This window comes from Lagenorhynchus albirostris, chromosome 2 (assembly GCF_949774975.1).
Source record: "Lagenorhynchus albirostris chromosome 2, mLagAlb1.1, whole genome shotgun sequence".
Lineage (NCBI taxonomy): Eukaryota > Metazoa > Chordata > Mammalia > Artiodactyla > Delphinidae > Lagenorhynchus > Lagenorhynchus albirostris.
Genome location: NC_083096.1, coordinates 169,250,531 through 169,266,560, shown reverse-complemented (window position 1 = coordinate 169,266,560; position 16,030 = coordinate 169,250,531). Strand labels below are relative to the sequence as shown.

The 16,030-nt window shown below is 59.6% G+C and overlaps 1 protein-coding gene across 5 annotated transcripts in view; it reads right to left on the bottom strand.

Annotated features, from left to right (window-relative positions):
* Nucleotides 1-14,985, bottom strand: part of WNT4 (Wnt family member 4) — a 28,276-nt gene extending 13,291 nt beyond the window's left edge. Inside the window, exons 1-3 of one of the 5 annotated variants that reach the window (XM_060141170.1) lie at nucleotides 4,850-5,395; nucleotides 1,228-1,256; nucleotides 791-844 (exon numbers count right to left, since the gene is read on the bottom strand). In XM_060141170.1, the coding sequence (XP_059997153.1) occupies nucleotides 791-844; nucleotides 1,228-1,256; nucleotides 4,850-5,113 (347 nt within the window). In that variant the 5' untranslated portion in view covers nucleotides 5,114-5,395. Of the gene's footprint in view, nucleotides 1-80; nucleotides 752-790; nucleotides 845-1,227; nucleotides 1,257-4,849; nucleotides 5,396-14,829 lie in introns of those variants that run through there. The other 4 variants (XM_060141166.1, XM_060141165.1, XM_060141168.1 and 1 more) reach the window with 4 other exon arrangements.
* Between the last annotated feature and the right edge of the window lie 1,045 nt (nucleotides 14,986-16,030).

Genomic DNA, 16,030 nt, shown 5'->3' with positions numbered 1-16,030 from the left:
GAGGCTGAGCCCCTTCCCTCCTCCTCCCACGCCCCGGCTGAGGCCACGCCCTGCCCAAGTCTCTAGGAGCCAGTTCGTACCAGGGATGGGTCCTGGAGGTTGGCTTCTCTCTGGATCCAGTGACAGCCATCCTGCCTGGTTCCCAGGGCCAGAAGCGGGGAAGTGCTGTCTTGCACAAGGCCTCCATCTCAAGTTAGCCAAAGCAGGGAGAGCACTGGGAGGGCGGCTGACAGACCCCCCTGGGATCCCTCCCTGCCTGGGTGGCCCCTGCACTGGCATCTGTACCCCGAGGTTACCCTAGACCTCGCCCACGGGCTCTGAGCCCTTCGTGTCGAAATGCCCTCTAGATGGGAGGCTGGGGCCACTGTCTGCCCTGGTGTGTCTCTTTCCCTCCCAAGGCAGAGACCCCAGTGACCTCAGCCCACCTTTGGCTACAAGGTCATGATCCTCACTGCCAGCCATATCCCAGGGCCACCAGGCAGAGACCAGCGTCACTACTGTAGCACTTAGGACAATAAGGGCAGTGAGGGCTGGGGGGCTGGGGATAGTGCTGGGGGAGGGAGCTTTGAAAACAAAGTGTGCCATGCTCTCCCCTCCGCCCCTGGAGTCCTTATAGCCAGAGAACGGGGCATCAATGCTTGCCCCACCTCACAGGGTTATAGTGAGGATATACAATCCAGATGAGATAGCTTGTGTCGAGGCACTCTGGGGCCAGGCATACGTGGGAAGGGGCTTTACTGCATCCCTTTCAGCAGAGTACAGACAGCACTACTGTTGGTTGGACACCTACCATGTGCTGTGCTTGGCGGCAGGCCCTTCTTCCTGTTGCCAGCTCACCCCAAATCTATGAGGTGACAATTATTACGACCATCTTATGGATTCCAAAATAAAGGCTAAGAGGTTACCATGCCCAAGGTGACCCAGGTAGCAAGTGTCAGAGCCAAGCTTCAAACCCCTCCAAACCCCATGGGCCTTTCCCCTGCCGACCCCCTCCATGAGGGCCCTGGAAGGCTCTGCCCTAATGACGGCCACTTTGTTTTTTTGTTTTTGGCCGTGCTGCGTGGCATGTGGGATCTTAGTTCCCCGATCAGGGTTCGAACCCGCGCCCCCTGCATTGGAAGCATGGCGTCTTAACCACTAGGCCACCAGGGAAGTCCCTAGTGACGGCCACTTCGCAATCTGGGCCAGGAGGCAAGGGAGCCAGGAGTAAGACACAAAAATACTCACCGGTGTGGGAGCAGAGCTAGGGAAAGACCCTGTGAGGAAGAAACTGGTTTTTCTCTCGAGGGAAGGGTGTGCATTAACAGAACACCTACTAAGTGCCAGGCATGTTTCAGAGCAGTGAGATGACCATCAAGGTCACCCAGCTTGTAGGGGCAGACCTGGATTGGAGCCCGGGTCTGGATGACCCTGAGGCTTGTGCTCCAACCACTGCCCCTCAACCTGTCCCCTCACCCCATCCCAGCATCCCTGGCCAGGGCCCAGTGCACATAGTAGGCACACAAGTAGCAGCCTAATGGTGTAAGGAGAGCTGAGTGGTGACTCTGGAAGGCCTCCTCTCCCTCCCCTGCCTCCCTTTCCCCGCTCTTCAGTGGGAGATGCACCTGCCACCTCCCAGGGCAGGCAGGGCTGCCTGGAGCTGCCTTCCAGATCCTGGGAGGAGCAGCAGGGTGCATGGAATCACAGCCTTGAGGCATGTTCCCTGACAGGTGGTCTGGTCCAGACTCCTTACTTTACAGGTAAGCTCAGAGGAGGAAAGGGGCCTTCCTACCACCTACCAGCAGGAGACTCAGACCCTGGCTCTACCCTCAGCCTCAGCCCCACAGATCAGGGGCTCTGAACAAAAGCGGAGCAAGTGTCCCACTGCCCCAGGGACCACAGTGAACCAGCCCAGCAGCCCAGGTCTGCTTGCTGGGGGGGGGGGGCAATGGCTCTCTGGGTGGTAGAGGTGAAGATGCCAGTGCATCTTTACCAGGGAAGCTGTACCGATTTCTTGTCCGAAGAAGGACAAAGGCCACTGCTCTCTGGGACTCAGTTTTTCCACCTGTAATGAGGGGGAGACCACCGATTGTGGCCAAGTCAGGGAACTGTTGTCAGGCGCTAAAGGGATCCTGTATGTGAAAGATGGTCTTACGTGGGGCCTCAGGCAATGGGGTAGGAAATCGCTCGACATCTGTTTACTTAGTGAAGGAATGAATAAATGCATGGTACCCAGATAGAAAAGCATGCAGAAAGCCTAGTAAGATATGGGAGATTTTAAAGACAATGACAATAAGAATAGTTAACTTGTATGGCCCTTAATCAGTAAAGCCTAAGACTTTACTTACGTGATTGCATTTAATCCTCCCAGCAAGCCAATGAACCCCCAATTATAGAGGAGGAAACAGAGGCACAGACAAGTTAAGTACTTTGCTTTGTGTGCAAGGTCAGACAGCTAGTAAAGGCAGAGCCAGGACTTGAACCTGGTTTTGCCCGACTTCAAAACCTTTGGTAGAGACAGTATTCTTTTATGTGGCTCAAGGACTTGAATGTCACCTGTGGGCAGAGGCTGCTGAGAGCTGGGTTCGTCTGACCTAAGCATGCGGGCCAAGGTGCAGTTGGTGGGCCGCCTGCGGGTTGCTGAGCTCTCCACCCCCGGGGGTGTACAGTCAGCAGCTGGATTCTGTTTGTCAGGCACGTGGGCTGGACCAGAGCGATGGTTCTCATATCTGGCTGCGCATCGAAACATCTGTGGGGTTTCCCGAAAGTGCAGGTATCTGGGCCCCGCTCCAGGCAGGGCTTGGTGGGCATCTGGGCTTTTCACACGTTCCCAGCAGCAGCTGTGAAGCCAGGCTGGCAGTGGCCTGGAGGGCACTTTAGGGGAAGTCTGAGTAACCACTGGGGATGTTTCTTTCTAAGTCCCAAGGAATCTGATTCTGGGACCCTCTCTCCTCCTCAAAGCTGCGGGGCCTCTCTGCGTCTGGCTTTCTTGCTCTGGCAATCCCACAGGCTGCTGTGAGAAATTAACGTGATTTGACGTGGCTGGTGCATCTGGCTCTCGGCCGGCGCATCTTGGGTGCGCCGTAGCTGTGAGGATCTCGCCCTTCCCTGGCAGCTCGGGCTGGTGGGAGGTGGGTGGTCTTGGGCTGAGGCAGTCCCACCTCCCCTCACTTTTCCTGAATTCCTTGCCTCCCGGGAGCCTCACAGCCTCCTCTACCAGGTCCTGCCCAGAGGATGCACAGAGGCTGGTAGTGTCCCGAAGAGGCCTGGGCAGAAGCCTGAGCTTCTCAGAAGGGAGACAAGGGTGGGAAGGTGGCTGGGGGTCCGGGGAGGGTGCATCTGCAAGGGGAGGGGGCTGACAGCTCCTCTGCCCTACCTAGGTGCATCCCCTGCCTCTACCAGCTACGGAGCTAGTCCCACCTGGCGCTCTTGGCCTGCAGGGGGCACCAAGAGCCCGGCTACTGGCCGTGGGCCAGGTACACGTTTGGGAAGCCACGGGTGAGGGGACTAGCAACTGGGCCTAAAGCTGGAGCCTTTCCTGCTCAGATGCCAGGGTTGAGCTCTAGGAGAAGGTGGGGCCCCCTATTCCCTCTGTGACATGGGGGCACAGAGCTGGCCTGTCCCCATCTCAGCCTCTGCTCCCTCTGTGTCCTGCCAAGGGGCCAGGTGGGGCTGTGCTGGGGCCCTGGCTTCTGTGTTCAAGGCAGGGGTTCTCTGGGCAGGAGGAACAAGCTGGGGAGGCCTGGCTGAGCCACCAACCCACTGTGGGACCTTGGGCAAGTCCCCGCCCCACTGGGAGCCTGTCTCCTCACGGCACCATAAATGAATGGGTCTGTGTCAGAGTCCGCTGGGACGGGGGATGGGTTCAAGCCTCAAAGTCTCCCTGGCCCCATGCCAGGCAGACAGACGGAGCCCCTGCCATTGAAGAGGCGTGAGATGGACCTGAGGGGCCACCCACCCCCGCCTCCCGTAAGCTCAGGACTCAACGAGGGACATGGGCTGAAATAACAGTAATAGAGATTTAGGGGTGAGCTGCTGGCCTCCATGGGTGTGAGTCACTGGGACAGCTTCCAGGAAGAGGCTGAGAACCCTCTTCCGCTGAGGAGTGTCCCTGCCCCCAAGGTTGGCACCAATGCCCACCACCCCCAGCCCCTGCCTTCATCTGGCTCCACAGCTGTCCCCTTCCATGCCACAGGAGGCATGGCCCCAACGCACCCTGGTTCTCTCAGATCCCAGGGTCTTGCCTGGGAAGGGCTGGGTATCAGAACTGGAAATGGAACTGGGAATGGAGTGGGGAGAGTTAGGACCCCAGGCATCACACACCCTTGCCCACACTGCTTGCTCGTTCTGGTATCTGGTTAGGGTGCCTGGCCTCATTTTACAGATGAGCAAACTGAGGCCCAGAGAGGTGGAGTGACTCCCCAAAGTCACACTGCTAGTGAGTGGCAAAGCTGGAATGCAAACCCAGCTCACACTGGGACCTCTCTTTCCCCTGTACCCTGGTTGTGGATCTGCCTTGTTTGACAGCTGCAGGGGGCTAACACCACCCTCGGTGTCACGTCCAGTCTGTGGCCTCCTCGATGCCTAGCACAGGGTGTGGCACCTAGAAGGCGCTCAATACATGCTTGCAGCATAAATGGATGACTCTATCCTGACTAGGTCCCCTCTGCTCCCCTCCTGGCAGAGTGCTCAGGGTTGGGGGCGGGGCGGTGAGGGGAGAAAGTGGAGGCTCTGTGGCTTTTTGCTCTGCTGAGGACTTGGAGACCCTTAGGGGCAAGGCCCAGCTGGTTCCAGGGGCCTCAGGAATCCCCTCTCTGCACCCTCAGGTGGCTCAACCTTTCCTCCAGAGACACGCGTGCTACTTACTGACCTGGAGCTGGGCCGGCTCAAATGTCAACTGCACAAGCCATTCCTGGAGGAGACCAAGAGCCTGGGAGTGTGCGGGAGTGGGGGTGGGGGCGCTGACTGCGTTGGGCTGGGTCGGCCTGTGGAGGTCCTCGGCCATCCCTGCTTCTTCTCTCATTCTGGTTGCATCACCCCAATGTAGGCTTCTTCTTGCCACTGCTGAGCACAGGCTTAGCCATTTGCTACCCGCTGCCCCGGCCACGCAGGACTCCAGCCACAGCCGTGCCATCGATCAGGTTACCCCCCCGCCCCCAACCCCGGGCCGCCTCGCTGCCAGGCAGCTCGTGCCCCGTCTTCTCCAGCGGGGGCTCCGGTCCTTCAGGCTCCTCCCAGGAGGCCCTCCCCACGCCTGGCCCGTGCCTGCAGCCTGCGAGGCTGGAGGGCCCTGGCCCTGCCAGGGAGATCAGATCCTCTCGGCCACCTGCTGTTTTCATTAGAAACTAAAATTAGCTGGGCTTGTCCCAAGCTTTTCCAGGTTTGCTTGCTTTTTTAAAAAAATATACAAATTCCTAGAGGAAAATCCGCACCTCTTCGCGACTCCTGCCCAGCTCTCGCTCTGCGCGTCAAGAGGACAGGGGACGGGAAATAGCTGGAGCGTTTGGGAGGCCAAGCAGATCAGCGTCGTGGGTCCTGGCCCCATGGTCTCCAGGTGGGGGCTGGGACGCCAGTCCAGGCCTCTCTACCCCCTCCCTCTGGCTTCCCCACCCGGCCGGGCCACATTTAGAGCCTCCTCAGGAGCGGTCGTGCCTGCCGGCGACACCAGGGGGGAAGGAGGCCAAGCGGCAGGAGGAGGAGCCGGAAGGAAATGAGCCCCTGATGAGGCGAGAGCGGCCTGGGGAGGCGTGGCCTGGGGAGGCGTGGCCGGGTGAGGGCGAGAGGGACCCAGACCCGTCCGGGACTGTGCTCCTGGCAGGTGGGGAGCGCCTCGTTCCCTAGGAGCCTTCCACACCTACAGTTGTCCTCAGACCTTTGAGGGTTTCTGTACCCGTGGTCTTAGTCTCCTGCTGTCATCTTCCCTACAGTGTCCCGGTCCCGGAGACTCTTATCCCTTCGCGTGGCAGGCAGCGTGGTGCACTGTGCAGGAGAGATGGGACAGTCTGGGTCAGCGTCCCATCTCTGTGTTACTGAGGCAAGAGAGGGAACATCTTTGAGCCTCAGTGTCTTCACCTCTAGAATGGGGAGAAGAATAGTTCTGATCTCGGGAGGCTTAAGTGAATTAAATAGTCACATAGTAGGCACTCTTCCCCTGTTGGCAACAGTATTACATAATCATCATTAAGATGTTTATCATCACTGTCATTATCATCATCATCATTGCCCTCTCAAAGCCTCGTCATAGTCCATTGAGCTGGACCCTCTTCTGGACCCCAGACAGTTCTAATTATTTGTCTTCTTTGGCTTGGTTCCATCAGCTCTCTTCCACCTGGGTTCCCAGCCTGTTTTTCAGCTGAGCACTCCGGAGGGCAGGGCACACGCCCATGGGGCACAGTGGATCACTTCAGCCTCGATCCCAACTGTCGATTTTCTTTTCTTTTTTTTGGCCACGCAGCATTCGGGATCCTAGTTCCCTGACCAGGGATCAAACCCGTGCCCCCTGCAGTGGGAGTGAGGACTCTTAACCACTGGACAACCAGGGAAGTCCCCCCCAACTGTAGATTCTTGATAGTCTCCGGACAGAGTATGCAGAGTTAGAGAACATGTTTCCAGCGATTCTGGCCCATCAGATGGATCCTCCAAGGACTGGGAGTATGAGGGATGGGATGGGGGGGGATGGTGCTGTTAGGAGATTAGGAGCTGGGGACACTGGGGTGAGGAGGGCAGGGACAGTGGGGATCTAGGACTAGCTCAGGTGTGCCCAGGGGACTTGGAAACCGTTCATGGGACTAGATGACTAGAAGAAAGGGACCTCATGTCCCTTGTCACTTGTGCGCTTCAAACAACAGCCACGTCCTTTACTATATCTTTATATGGATATATATCCATATATCCATGCAGGGTTGTCCAGGTGGGTATCATCCCCTCCATTTAAAAAAAAATAAATTTATTTATTTTACTTATTTTTGGCTGTGTTGGGTCTTTGTTGCTGCGCACAGGCCTTCTCTAGTTGCGGTGAGCAGGGGCTACTCTTTGTTGTGGTACGCGGTCTTCTCACTGTGGTGGCTTCTCTTGTTGTGGAGCACAAGCTCCAGGCATGCGGGCTTCAGTAGTTGCGGCTCACGGGCTCTAGAGCGCAGGCTCAGTAGTTGTGGCGCATGGGCTTAGTTGCTCCGCGGCAGGTGGGATCTTCCCAGACCAGGGCTCGAACCCACGTCCCCTGCATTGGCAGGCGGATTCTTAACGACTGCGCCACCAAGGAAGCCCCATCCCCTCCATTTTACAGATGAGGAAACTGAGGTTCAGAGAGCCATGTGTTCAAGGCCGTGTCAGTGGTGGTCAGGATTTGAAAACAGGTCATACTGGCTCCTAAGCCTGGGCTGGCTGATCAGGCTCCAGAGAGGGCCCAGGGCATCGAGGGCATGAGAGTTTGGCATCAGTGGATAATGATTTGAGGAAGGTGGTCTTCTTCTTTGATTGATGAGTCTTTCTAGAGCCCCATGTCTCTTCTGAACTATGGTGAAGGCATCTTTCAGGGCTGCTTTCAGGAGTGAGGGGTGCTGGGGAGGGCAATGTCTCAGGGGTTATGTGGCTGCCTGGACAGCATCTGGGCCGGTGGTCTCTGCAGCTACTCAGGCCATGGAAGGAGTTGCTGTCACTGGCCTGAACCCCCTGGAGGGGCAGCCAGCGAGGAGGGGCTGGCCTTGGAGACATTCCCAGTGGTGGTGGGGTGGTGGGTGCTGCGTCCACGCCACCTTCTTCCCAGATGTAGCATAACTCTAGAGTTCTCAATGCCCAGGTCACGTTCTCTTTGTCCCCAGTGCATTTCCCCAGCTGGGGGGAAATGACAGCCTCTTCTGGAGCCCAAGGCCCCACTCCTGTACCTTAGGGTGCTAATTCGCCCTCTACCTGTCTCCTGGGATCCCTAGCTCCCTTTACTCCCCATCCGCAGAAGCCTCGGCACCCGTATTTTCCGTCTCTTGACATCCCAGTTTCCATTATTTTCAGCTCCCTGTATGTCTTTCCTGTCCCCCACCTCTTATTTGGGAGCCCCCCCCATTTCCCATCTCACAGTATTTGTTCCCAGGGGTGCTGGTGGCTGACTCAGGGCCAGGAAGTAGCCACTCAGACCTGAACTTGGATGGTTCCAGAGCTGTGCCAGAGGTGAGAATTTTTCTTCTCTCTCTGAGGCAGGTGTGCTTGTGGGGTGAGTGGGTGTCAAATGTAAGGCACTTCCTCACCTTGCCTTGCCCCCCTAATTTACCAGCAGAGAGCTTCTCCCTTGCAAAGACCCATCCAACCCTCGTCCCCAGGGTGCCTTTCCTGCCCTTGGAGACATCGAACCATTGAACTGTCCTCCCTAGCTCGGCTGAGGGAGCCCTGGGGTTGAGGACCAGGGAGGGATGGGGAAGCTGTGCGAGCTGTCCAGGGCCGGCGCTGGCTTCCTGGAGTGAGGCTCATGCTCTGGTGGCTTCAGGTTTCTAGCGAGTTCCCTGGCCTTGGTGCACCCCTTCTAACGGCCCAGTCCTGGGAGAGCCTGTGGCTGAGCCCGCACGCCCACCCCAACAGGGCAGATGGGAAAACCTTGGTTCCTCCCTTGTCGCTCATCACCTCCAGCAGAGATGACTGGCTAGGTGTATGGGCTGCAGCTCTGCTTTCACCTGCTGCAGGGAAAGTTCTGGGAAGACAGTCAGGAGACCTGGGGTAGAGTTCCAGCTCTACCACTCATATGCTCTGTGACCCCAAGTGCCTAGCACAGTGCCTGACGGAGCGTAGGTCTGGACAAGTAAGTGCTTGACATGACTGAATAGGGCTTACCAGGCACTCACTGTCCTGCTTGGAGGCTCTGTGTCCCGGGAGGGGGCTAAGCTGATCACTTCTGAGAACCCCTCTGACTCTGATGGCTGTGATTCCGCCCTCTATGCCTGGGGTGCCAGGAGAGCTGGGCATCACTGACTCAAGAGGAATACCCTGCTGTCTCCAGTCCTTGGCAAAGAGTTCCTGGGACCCAACCCTGCGATGATATGACTTGTGTGTGAACAGAGTGAGAAACAGGGTCTGAAAGCACCCTCCAGGGTCACAGCAGGGAAGAGGCCCCTCTAGTTTCATCAGCAATTTCATGCTGCTTCCAATGGGCCGCTCCAAAGTTCCCCCGTGAACTGCGAGCTGTCAGGGGGTTCCTTCCCTCCCAGGACACATCCCTCCCTCTTTCCACCCTCCCCGCCCAGCCTCTCTTCTCAGACCAGGTCCCCTCTGCTGCGGGGGTTCTGACTTGGCCAGGGAACTTTTAAAACAGAGTTTGGTTTCAAGTTTGCCAGGAGATGGGGGAGGTGGAGAGGGGTTTGGAGCGGGGAAGGGGGAGCTGGGGGGGGGGTCACGGCAGGGAGCGTGCCTTCTCTCGGGTTTGGCCGAATCACAGAAGACACAGTTCAGGACTCAGAGATAAAACCTGGCAACTCCTGTAGAAATCTGGACAGCAACCATGGGGTCGCAGCTTCGCCTCCCAGCTGAGTTTGCCGAGCAGCTCTTGCAAGCTCGTTTGAAGCGGGGGGTGACTGGGGTGGGGGCAGCTGTGACGCAACCCCCACCCCCATCAGCGGCTCCCTGGCCAACTCCGTGCCCAGTTGGCTCAGGCCAAGCCCTTCTTCCCAGAGGGAGGAACAAGAGGAGGAGCCGTGGTACAATTGCTCAGCTTTCCAAATGCACCCACAGGGCCCGAGTTGGGCGAGTTTCAACAGGTTTGGGGAGCACTGTCTTGTCAGATGCTGAGTTGCTCAATTGCTAATCCAGGGTTGAGGGAAGAAAGTCAAGCCATAGCAGACAGCTGGGTCGTGACTGCTGCCTGAGCAAACCCCTCGGGCAGAGCCTGGTCCCCGGGCCCTGGGAGGACGGTGAGGGGAGTGAGCGCTTAGCCTGGCTCTGAGCGGGTGGCCTGGCCGGGAGCTGCGGGCCAGGGCAGCGCATCTGCCAGGTGACAGCCACACGGCCTGACACCCACTTTGGCACATCTTAGCATCACCTGAGGCTCAAGGCAGTAGAGCAGAGCCTCCCTCCCACTCGAGGTCTTTGAAAGTGGGGCACGATGTGACAGCAACTTACAACCCTCTGGAGCGAACAGGCCTGTCCTTTGTTTGTTTATCAAATGTTGACTGAGCCCCTACTACATGCCAGACATATGCCAGGCACTGAGGCTGCTGAGCAGTGCTGATGCCACAGCCTCGGCCTCCAGAGGTTTCTAACCTTGTAGAAGGAGCCACATTATTAGACTATGGTTATATACAATATGAGACAGTTCTATAGGCAGGGGATAAAAACCATGAGGTCTGGACATGTGAGAGCAAGTTCAAGTCCTGCTTCTGACGTGCAGAGTGTCCTTGGGGAAGTCACTGCACCTCTGGGCCTCTGAAGTGGGGCTGAAGACAATACAGACTCCCTCCTCTGAAGGGGGAGGGGGAGAGGTTATGTGGTTCTTATAGGGAAATGGCTGTGAAAATGCTTTGTCGGCCACCGATTCTCAGCCGGGGGACAGTTGGCAATGTCTGGGGACATGTCTGGTGGTCACCTAGTTGGGCGGGTGCTACTGGTGTCTAGCGGGTAGAGAGGCCAGGGATGCTGCTAAACTTCCTACGGTGCACAGGACAGGCCCCAATATCAATGGTCGATTTGAGAAATCCTGGTGTAGACTGTAAAGAGCTGTGCGTGTGTAGTGATTATGACTCAATGCCCAGAGCCATGGGAGGTGATCCAAGGGGGTGGGTTTTTGCTGTTTAGAAGGGAGCGAGGGATCCTTTATAGCTGGAGACTAGGCTGACACTTCTTGGGGGAGACAGACCACACCTTTACCTGTGGGGCTGGCACTGCACATCTTGGCTGGCTCTGCCCACACCTGGTCCAGCAAGTTGCACCCAGAGTGCCAGGCCTCACTCTGCTCACGGGCAGGGCAGTTACACACCTCTGCTGCATGAGCAGGCACGTGGGAGCTTGGCCCGGAGACGGAGGTGCACACCTGCGGGGAGTCAGATCCAGTGCGCAGGGAGATGCCTCCCCCAGGGGCACCGAAGGGCACTCCCAGCAGCAACTCCTCTGGCTGGCAGGATTTGCCCGGGAGCCCGGCTGGTCTCCCTGGCTCTGGGAGGCTCTTGCAGGGGCCCTGGCTGAAGAGCGGGGAGGCAGCAGCCTAGGATCCTCCCTGTGTGACCTGTGTAAGATCACAGGGTCTGGACAACACAGTTTTGGGTAGATGGCGCTTGGGGGCAGCAGCCTGAAGGCCCGTTCCCTCCATCATCTCTGTAACCAGGGGCACAGCTCCCCCAGTTCAGTGACAGCTGCCCTCCACATCCTGCAGCAGCCATGGCTGCAGTTTCTATCGCTGCGCCTGGCACTGTTCTCAGCATGCCACATGCACGGGCTCTCTCTGGCCTCATCAACCCCAAGCATGGGTACCATTTTACAGATGAGGAACCCGAGGCTCAGAGAGGTTGAGTAACATGTCCAAGGTCACTACTCTTGTCAGTGGCAGACCACCTGTCCTAGCCACTCTGCTGGACTACCTTTGAGTGGAGCACAGGCCCCCTGCCCTTGCCTACTGGGCCTCCGCTGGGGCCCCAGCATAGCGCATCACTGCCTTTCTTCAGGAAACCCACAATGATGAAACTTTAGTTTATCTATTCTCTAACTCTTCCAGTACTTCCATTTGGGGTTCAGAACAATCTGCTGAGGATTGTGGCCCAGAGGGAAAAAGGCCATTCCAAGGCCGCCCAGCACTGGGGACCAAGTTGGGACTGGAACCCTGGTCTCCCGACTTCCAGCATAGCCCCAGTGCCCGGGGGGAACATTCAGAGACATTTATGAGCCCAGGTCTGTGGCAGAGTCCGGGCCTTCCACCGATGGACTGTTTTTATCCCTCCATCCCTCCCTCGGTGGGAGCTGCTACAAGCTGTCAACTCACTCCTGGTGCCAGACACAAGTCTAATCAACAGCTTCCAGCTTCTCTGGGCTTGCCCAGGCCTCAGGCTGCACAGCCCTCCCATCTCCAAGCTCCATCCTGCCCAACAGCTGCACGCAGCGGGACACCTGGCCTTCCCTCCAGGCCACCCGCCCTTCGGAGACAACAGATAGCACTGGCTCTTGCAACCGGCCAGCCAGCCGACCCTGGACGGAAGCCTGACTGCAGGTATTGCAAGGGGAGTGGACACCCAGGCCTTGCCCCTCTGAGAGCGCTGCCAGCCATCCTCTTGGGGCCAGACCTCCAGCGTGGCCCACACTTGAAAAGACACAGTGCCAGCTACCATGCCCGGCTGGACATCTGCCTGCCAGAAGCTTTTCCTTCTAGAGGTAGCTTTTGGGTCAGATGCCTCTGTCATTTACTAGCTAGGTGACTTGGGGCAATTACCTCTGTGATCCCCAATTTTCTCATATGTAAAATGGGATTCAGATGTTGTCAGGATTTAGCTAGTACAGGGGGAGCTGCTATATCATTATTGTCATGATTCTACAACCTCCAGGCCAAGTCCCCTCCACGACCGCTCCAGCTCACGCTCAACTCTTTCCTCTGACAGCAACAGCGTGTTCATGGTTCATGGTTCATTCGTGATCTGCTTTTATCTTGTCTTCCTCTTGGAGACCAGGCTGTGACATCTATTTCCCCCAGAGCTGGACCAGTCCCTGGCCTGGGGATGGACCCTGTCTTGGAATGTGCCCAGAGATCTCTTCTCCATCATAGCCTCTCTGGATTGGCAGCGTCCTGGGAAGCCCCTTGTTCTTCCTGCCTTGGGCTGAGCAGAGAGACCCTTGGCTCGAAGCCCAGGGTGGAGCAGGAGTGAGCTGGGTCATCCGGAGACCTGCTTCGTGGCAACCTGAACCATCACGGCTGCAGAGAACAGGTTTGCCAACCTCTCTTCTCTAGAGAAGGCTGCCCCTCCTCACCCCCCCCCCCCCACAGCGCAGCATGAGAACTGAGCTGCTGGAATTCCCCATGGTTTGCGTGACCCAAAGCTGGGGCTGCCTCCCTGGCTGGGATTTCGGGCTGGGATGTGGCTGAGGGTGGGTGGTGACACCACCTGGGCCACACTGGCTCAACCTTGGGACGGCTTCAGGGAAGGGCGTGTGTCACTGGCTGGGAGTCAGAGCACCTGGGTTCAGTTCTCAGCTCTGAGTTTGAGCAAGTAGCTTCCCCTCCTGGGGCCTCAGTTTCCTCATCTGTAAAATGAGCCAAAACGCTAGATGCTCTTGAAGGACTTTGCACTGTGGATGTCGTGCTCTTTCCCGACGGCCCGGGTCAGACCCTTGAACTGCCGCTTCCTCCTCTGCCTTTGAGCAGCCTTCAGCCCTGGGCTGGTCACACCCAGTTCTCGCTCATGCTCCCTTTGGAGACCCCGGCTCTGAACCCATGCTTTCCAGAGTCAGCTCCAGGGACCCCAGACTTCCCCAAGTCCAAATCAGCTCCCCTCCTCGGCTCTGCGACCCAGGCCCCTCTCAGGGGGATGGCCTACTGGGGGTAGTGGGAGGGAGGTGGTGGTGCCCTGGTTTCTGTACACTTTGCCACTGCCCCTGAAGTGTTAATCGAATTCAGTCTCCAAGAAAAACAAAAGCTCCGCAGCCACTTCAGCCTGCCTTGGAGTCGCTCACTCTTGCTCTCAGAACAGCTGGGAGAATTCCACATCACCTCCGTCCCCCAAGCCCTGGGTGGCTCTGACCCCAACGAACACACTCCTTCCAGCCTGCGGGGCCCTGGAGGCTGCAATGACCTCATAGCAACAGCCATTGGACACTCGGGGCAATTTCATGGGAGATATTTGTTCTTTGGTCTTGATGCAGAGAGAATTTTTTTTCCTCTCCTGCTGTCTCCATGGAAACCCCAGCTACACTGTTGGCGATCCCCCTTCCCACCTCATGCTTTTCAGATCAATATTGGAGCTTGGCTCCCCACTGGCTGCCCACAGCCGATGGGGGCAGAGCTCTGGGCAGAAGGAATTGGGACCAGGGTTAAGCCTGGGACTGGGGGAATGGTCACTGAGGGAGATGAAGAAGGGGTCCAGGGTCTTCCTGCTTCCCTGTTCACCCACTCATGGAAGCTCATCCTTTAGAATACCCCCACCCCCCGAGCCAATCTTCCCAGGGAGTCCCCTGAGCCAGGCCCAGTCAAGGAGAAACAGACAGGTCATCAGCGGTCACTACCCCTCCCTCCTTAGGTGAGACTGAGGGAGGTGGAGGGCTGCTGTGCTCTTTAAGGTCTGGACGGAGTTTCTTCCTGCCCCAGGGAGAACCAAGGCCGTCCAGCGTCGGCTGCGGTCTCTCGGATGCCGGGCGTCCCGTCCCTTCCCTCCTTCTCTCCCGGCTCCCGCCCCCCAAGCAGAAACAGGTCTCTGCACGCCTCCAGCCCAGCCCGCAGCGCCGCGCGGGGCAGGTCGGCGCGGGGAACTAGCCCCTGTACTTCTGGGGATTAACCTGTTATTAGGAGCCAGGGTTCTTCCCCGTAATGGGCTTCCTCGGCGACCTGTCAGCCCAGCCCGGTCTGCGCCCCGCGCCCGGCACCCCACGCCGGCCGCGGTCTCGCTCTCGCACCCCTTGCGCTCTCGGGCTCCCGAGGCCGCCTAGGGGTGCGGAAGCCGCCGCCACCCTTGCAGCCTCTGGGCTGGAACGCGGGCAGAGGGGTGTCCGGAGGGAGGCCCGGGCGGTGTCGGCGGCAGTGCAGAGGGCGAACGAGCCTCGCGTCCCGCGGCCGAGACACCTGCCGGGCGCCCCCGCGCCCGCTGCCCCGCGCTGCCTGGCACCGACCGCTGCCCCCGGGGCCTGCGCCGCCCCGCCCCGCCCGGCCCCCGCCCGGCCCAGCCGGGTCCCGGCCCGACTTACAGCCAGTTGCTCGCGGCGGCCGAGAAGACGGCGAAGACCAGGAGGCGCAGCGAACGCAGGCACGAGCGGGGACTCATGGTGCCGCCGCGGGCGCCCGGCCCCGGGCAGCGGCTGCGGCCGCTGGGGGCCTCCCGTCGGGGCGGCAGGTGGGCGCCCCGCGGGCGGGCTGGGGCGCGGCGCCGGGCGCGGGCCGGGGCGCGCGCGCGGCGGGGCTCTGCCTCCGTGCCTGCCGGCAGCCCTGCCCGCTGCTGCGCCCGCTGCCCGGCGCGGACCAGACTGTCAGCGCCGCCCCAGAGCCGGGATGCGGCGACGGCGGCGGAGGGAGGCGGGCGGCCGGGGGGGCGGGCCGGGGGCGGGCCGAGGATGGGGTTACCTGGGCGGGCCCAGCGGCCCGGGACACCCCCCGGGGGCGGGCCGGAGCGGCGGCGGCCGCGGCCGCCCTGGCCCGCGGGACTGGCTTCTCCGGGGGCCTCCCCGGCCGGGCGCCCGAGAGGACTTGGGGCCGGAGTCCGCTCCAGGCACGCCTGGCTGCGCGTCGCCTAGCTCGGCCGGGCTAGAGGCGAGGCGACCCAGCTGCCTGGTCCCCGCCCGAGCCTGGGGGACAGGCGGGCACAGCTCCCCCAGCCCGCCGCTGCGGGCACTGCAGCGTCGCCCTCTCCGCCCCGCCTCGCCCCCCGCCGGCGCCTCGGAACCCGACCCCGGCCCGACCGTGGCGGACTGGCCCGAGCGCGGCTGCCGCTCGCGCGCACCCAGCCGCTTGCGCTCCGGGCGCCAGGAGCTGCGCACCCGGGCTGCGCACCAGGGAGTTCGGTGCCTCCCGGCCGCCCCCCGCCAGGCCCCTCCCTGCCTCCCGGCCGGAGCGTCCTCTGGCCCAGCCCCTCCCTGGCGCTCACCTCCCTCCAGCCTTCCGGGAGCTGGACGGGGCCTCCCCAGCTTCGGGCAGCTTGGGACAGTGGCCGGAGACTGCCGGAATCCGAAACCTCGCTTCTGGCTGGCCACAAGATCTGGGCGCGCCCTAAGCAGCAGGGTCTTGACCGAGCCCCTTACCTCTCCAGTCCCCCTTTTCTCCTCCAAGAAATGGACATAAGACCTGGGGGTTGTGAGGATGGAAGAGATTAGGGAAGGTCTCTTTTCAGCACACTCGCCAAGTCTTGCTTTGCGTTTGTGTTTTCTGTGTGCCTGTTTTATTTATCCTTCCAGA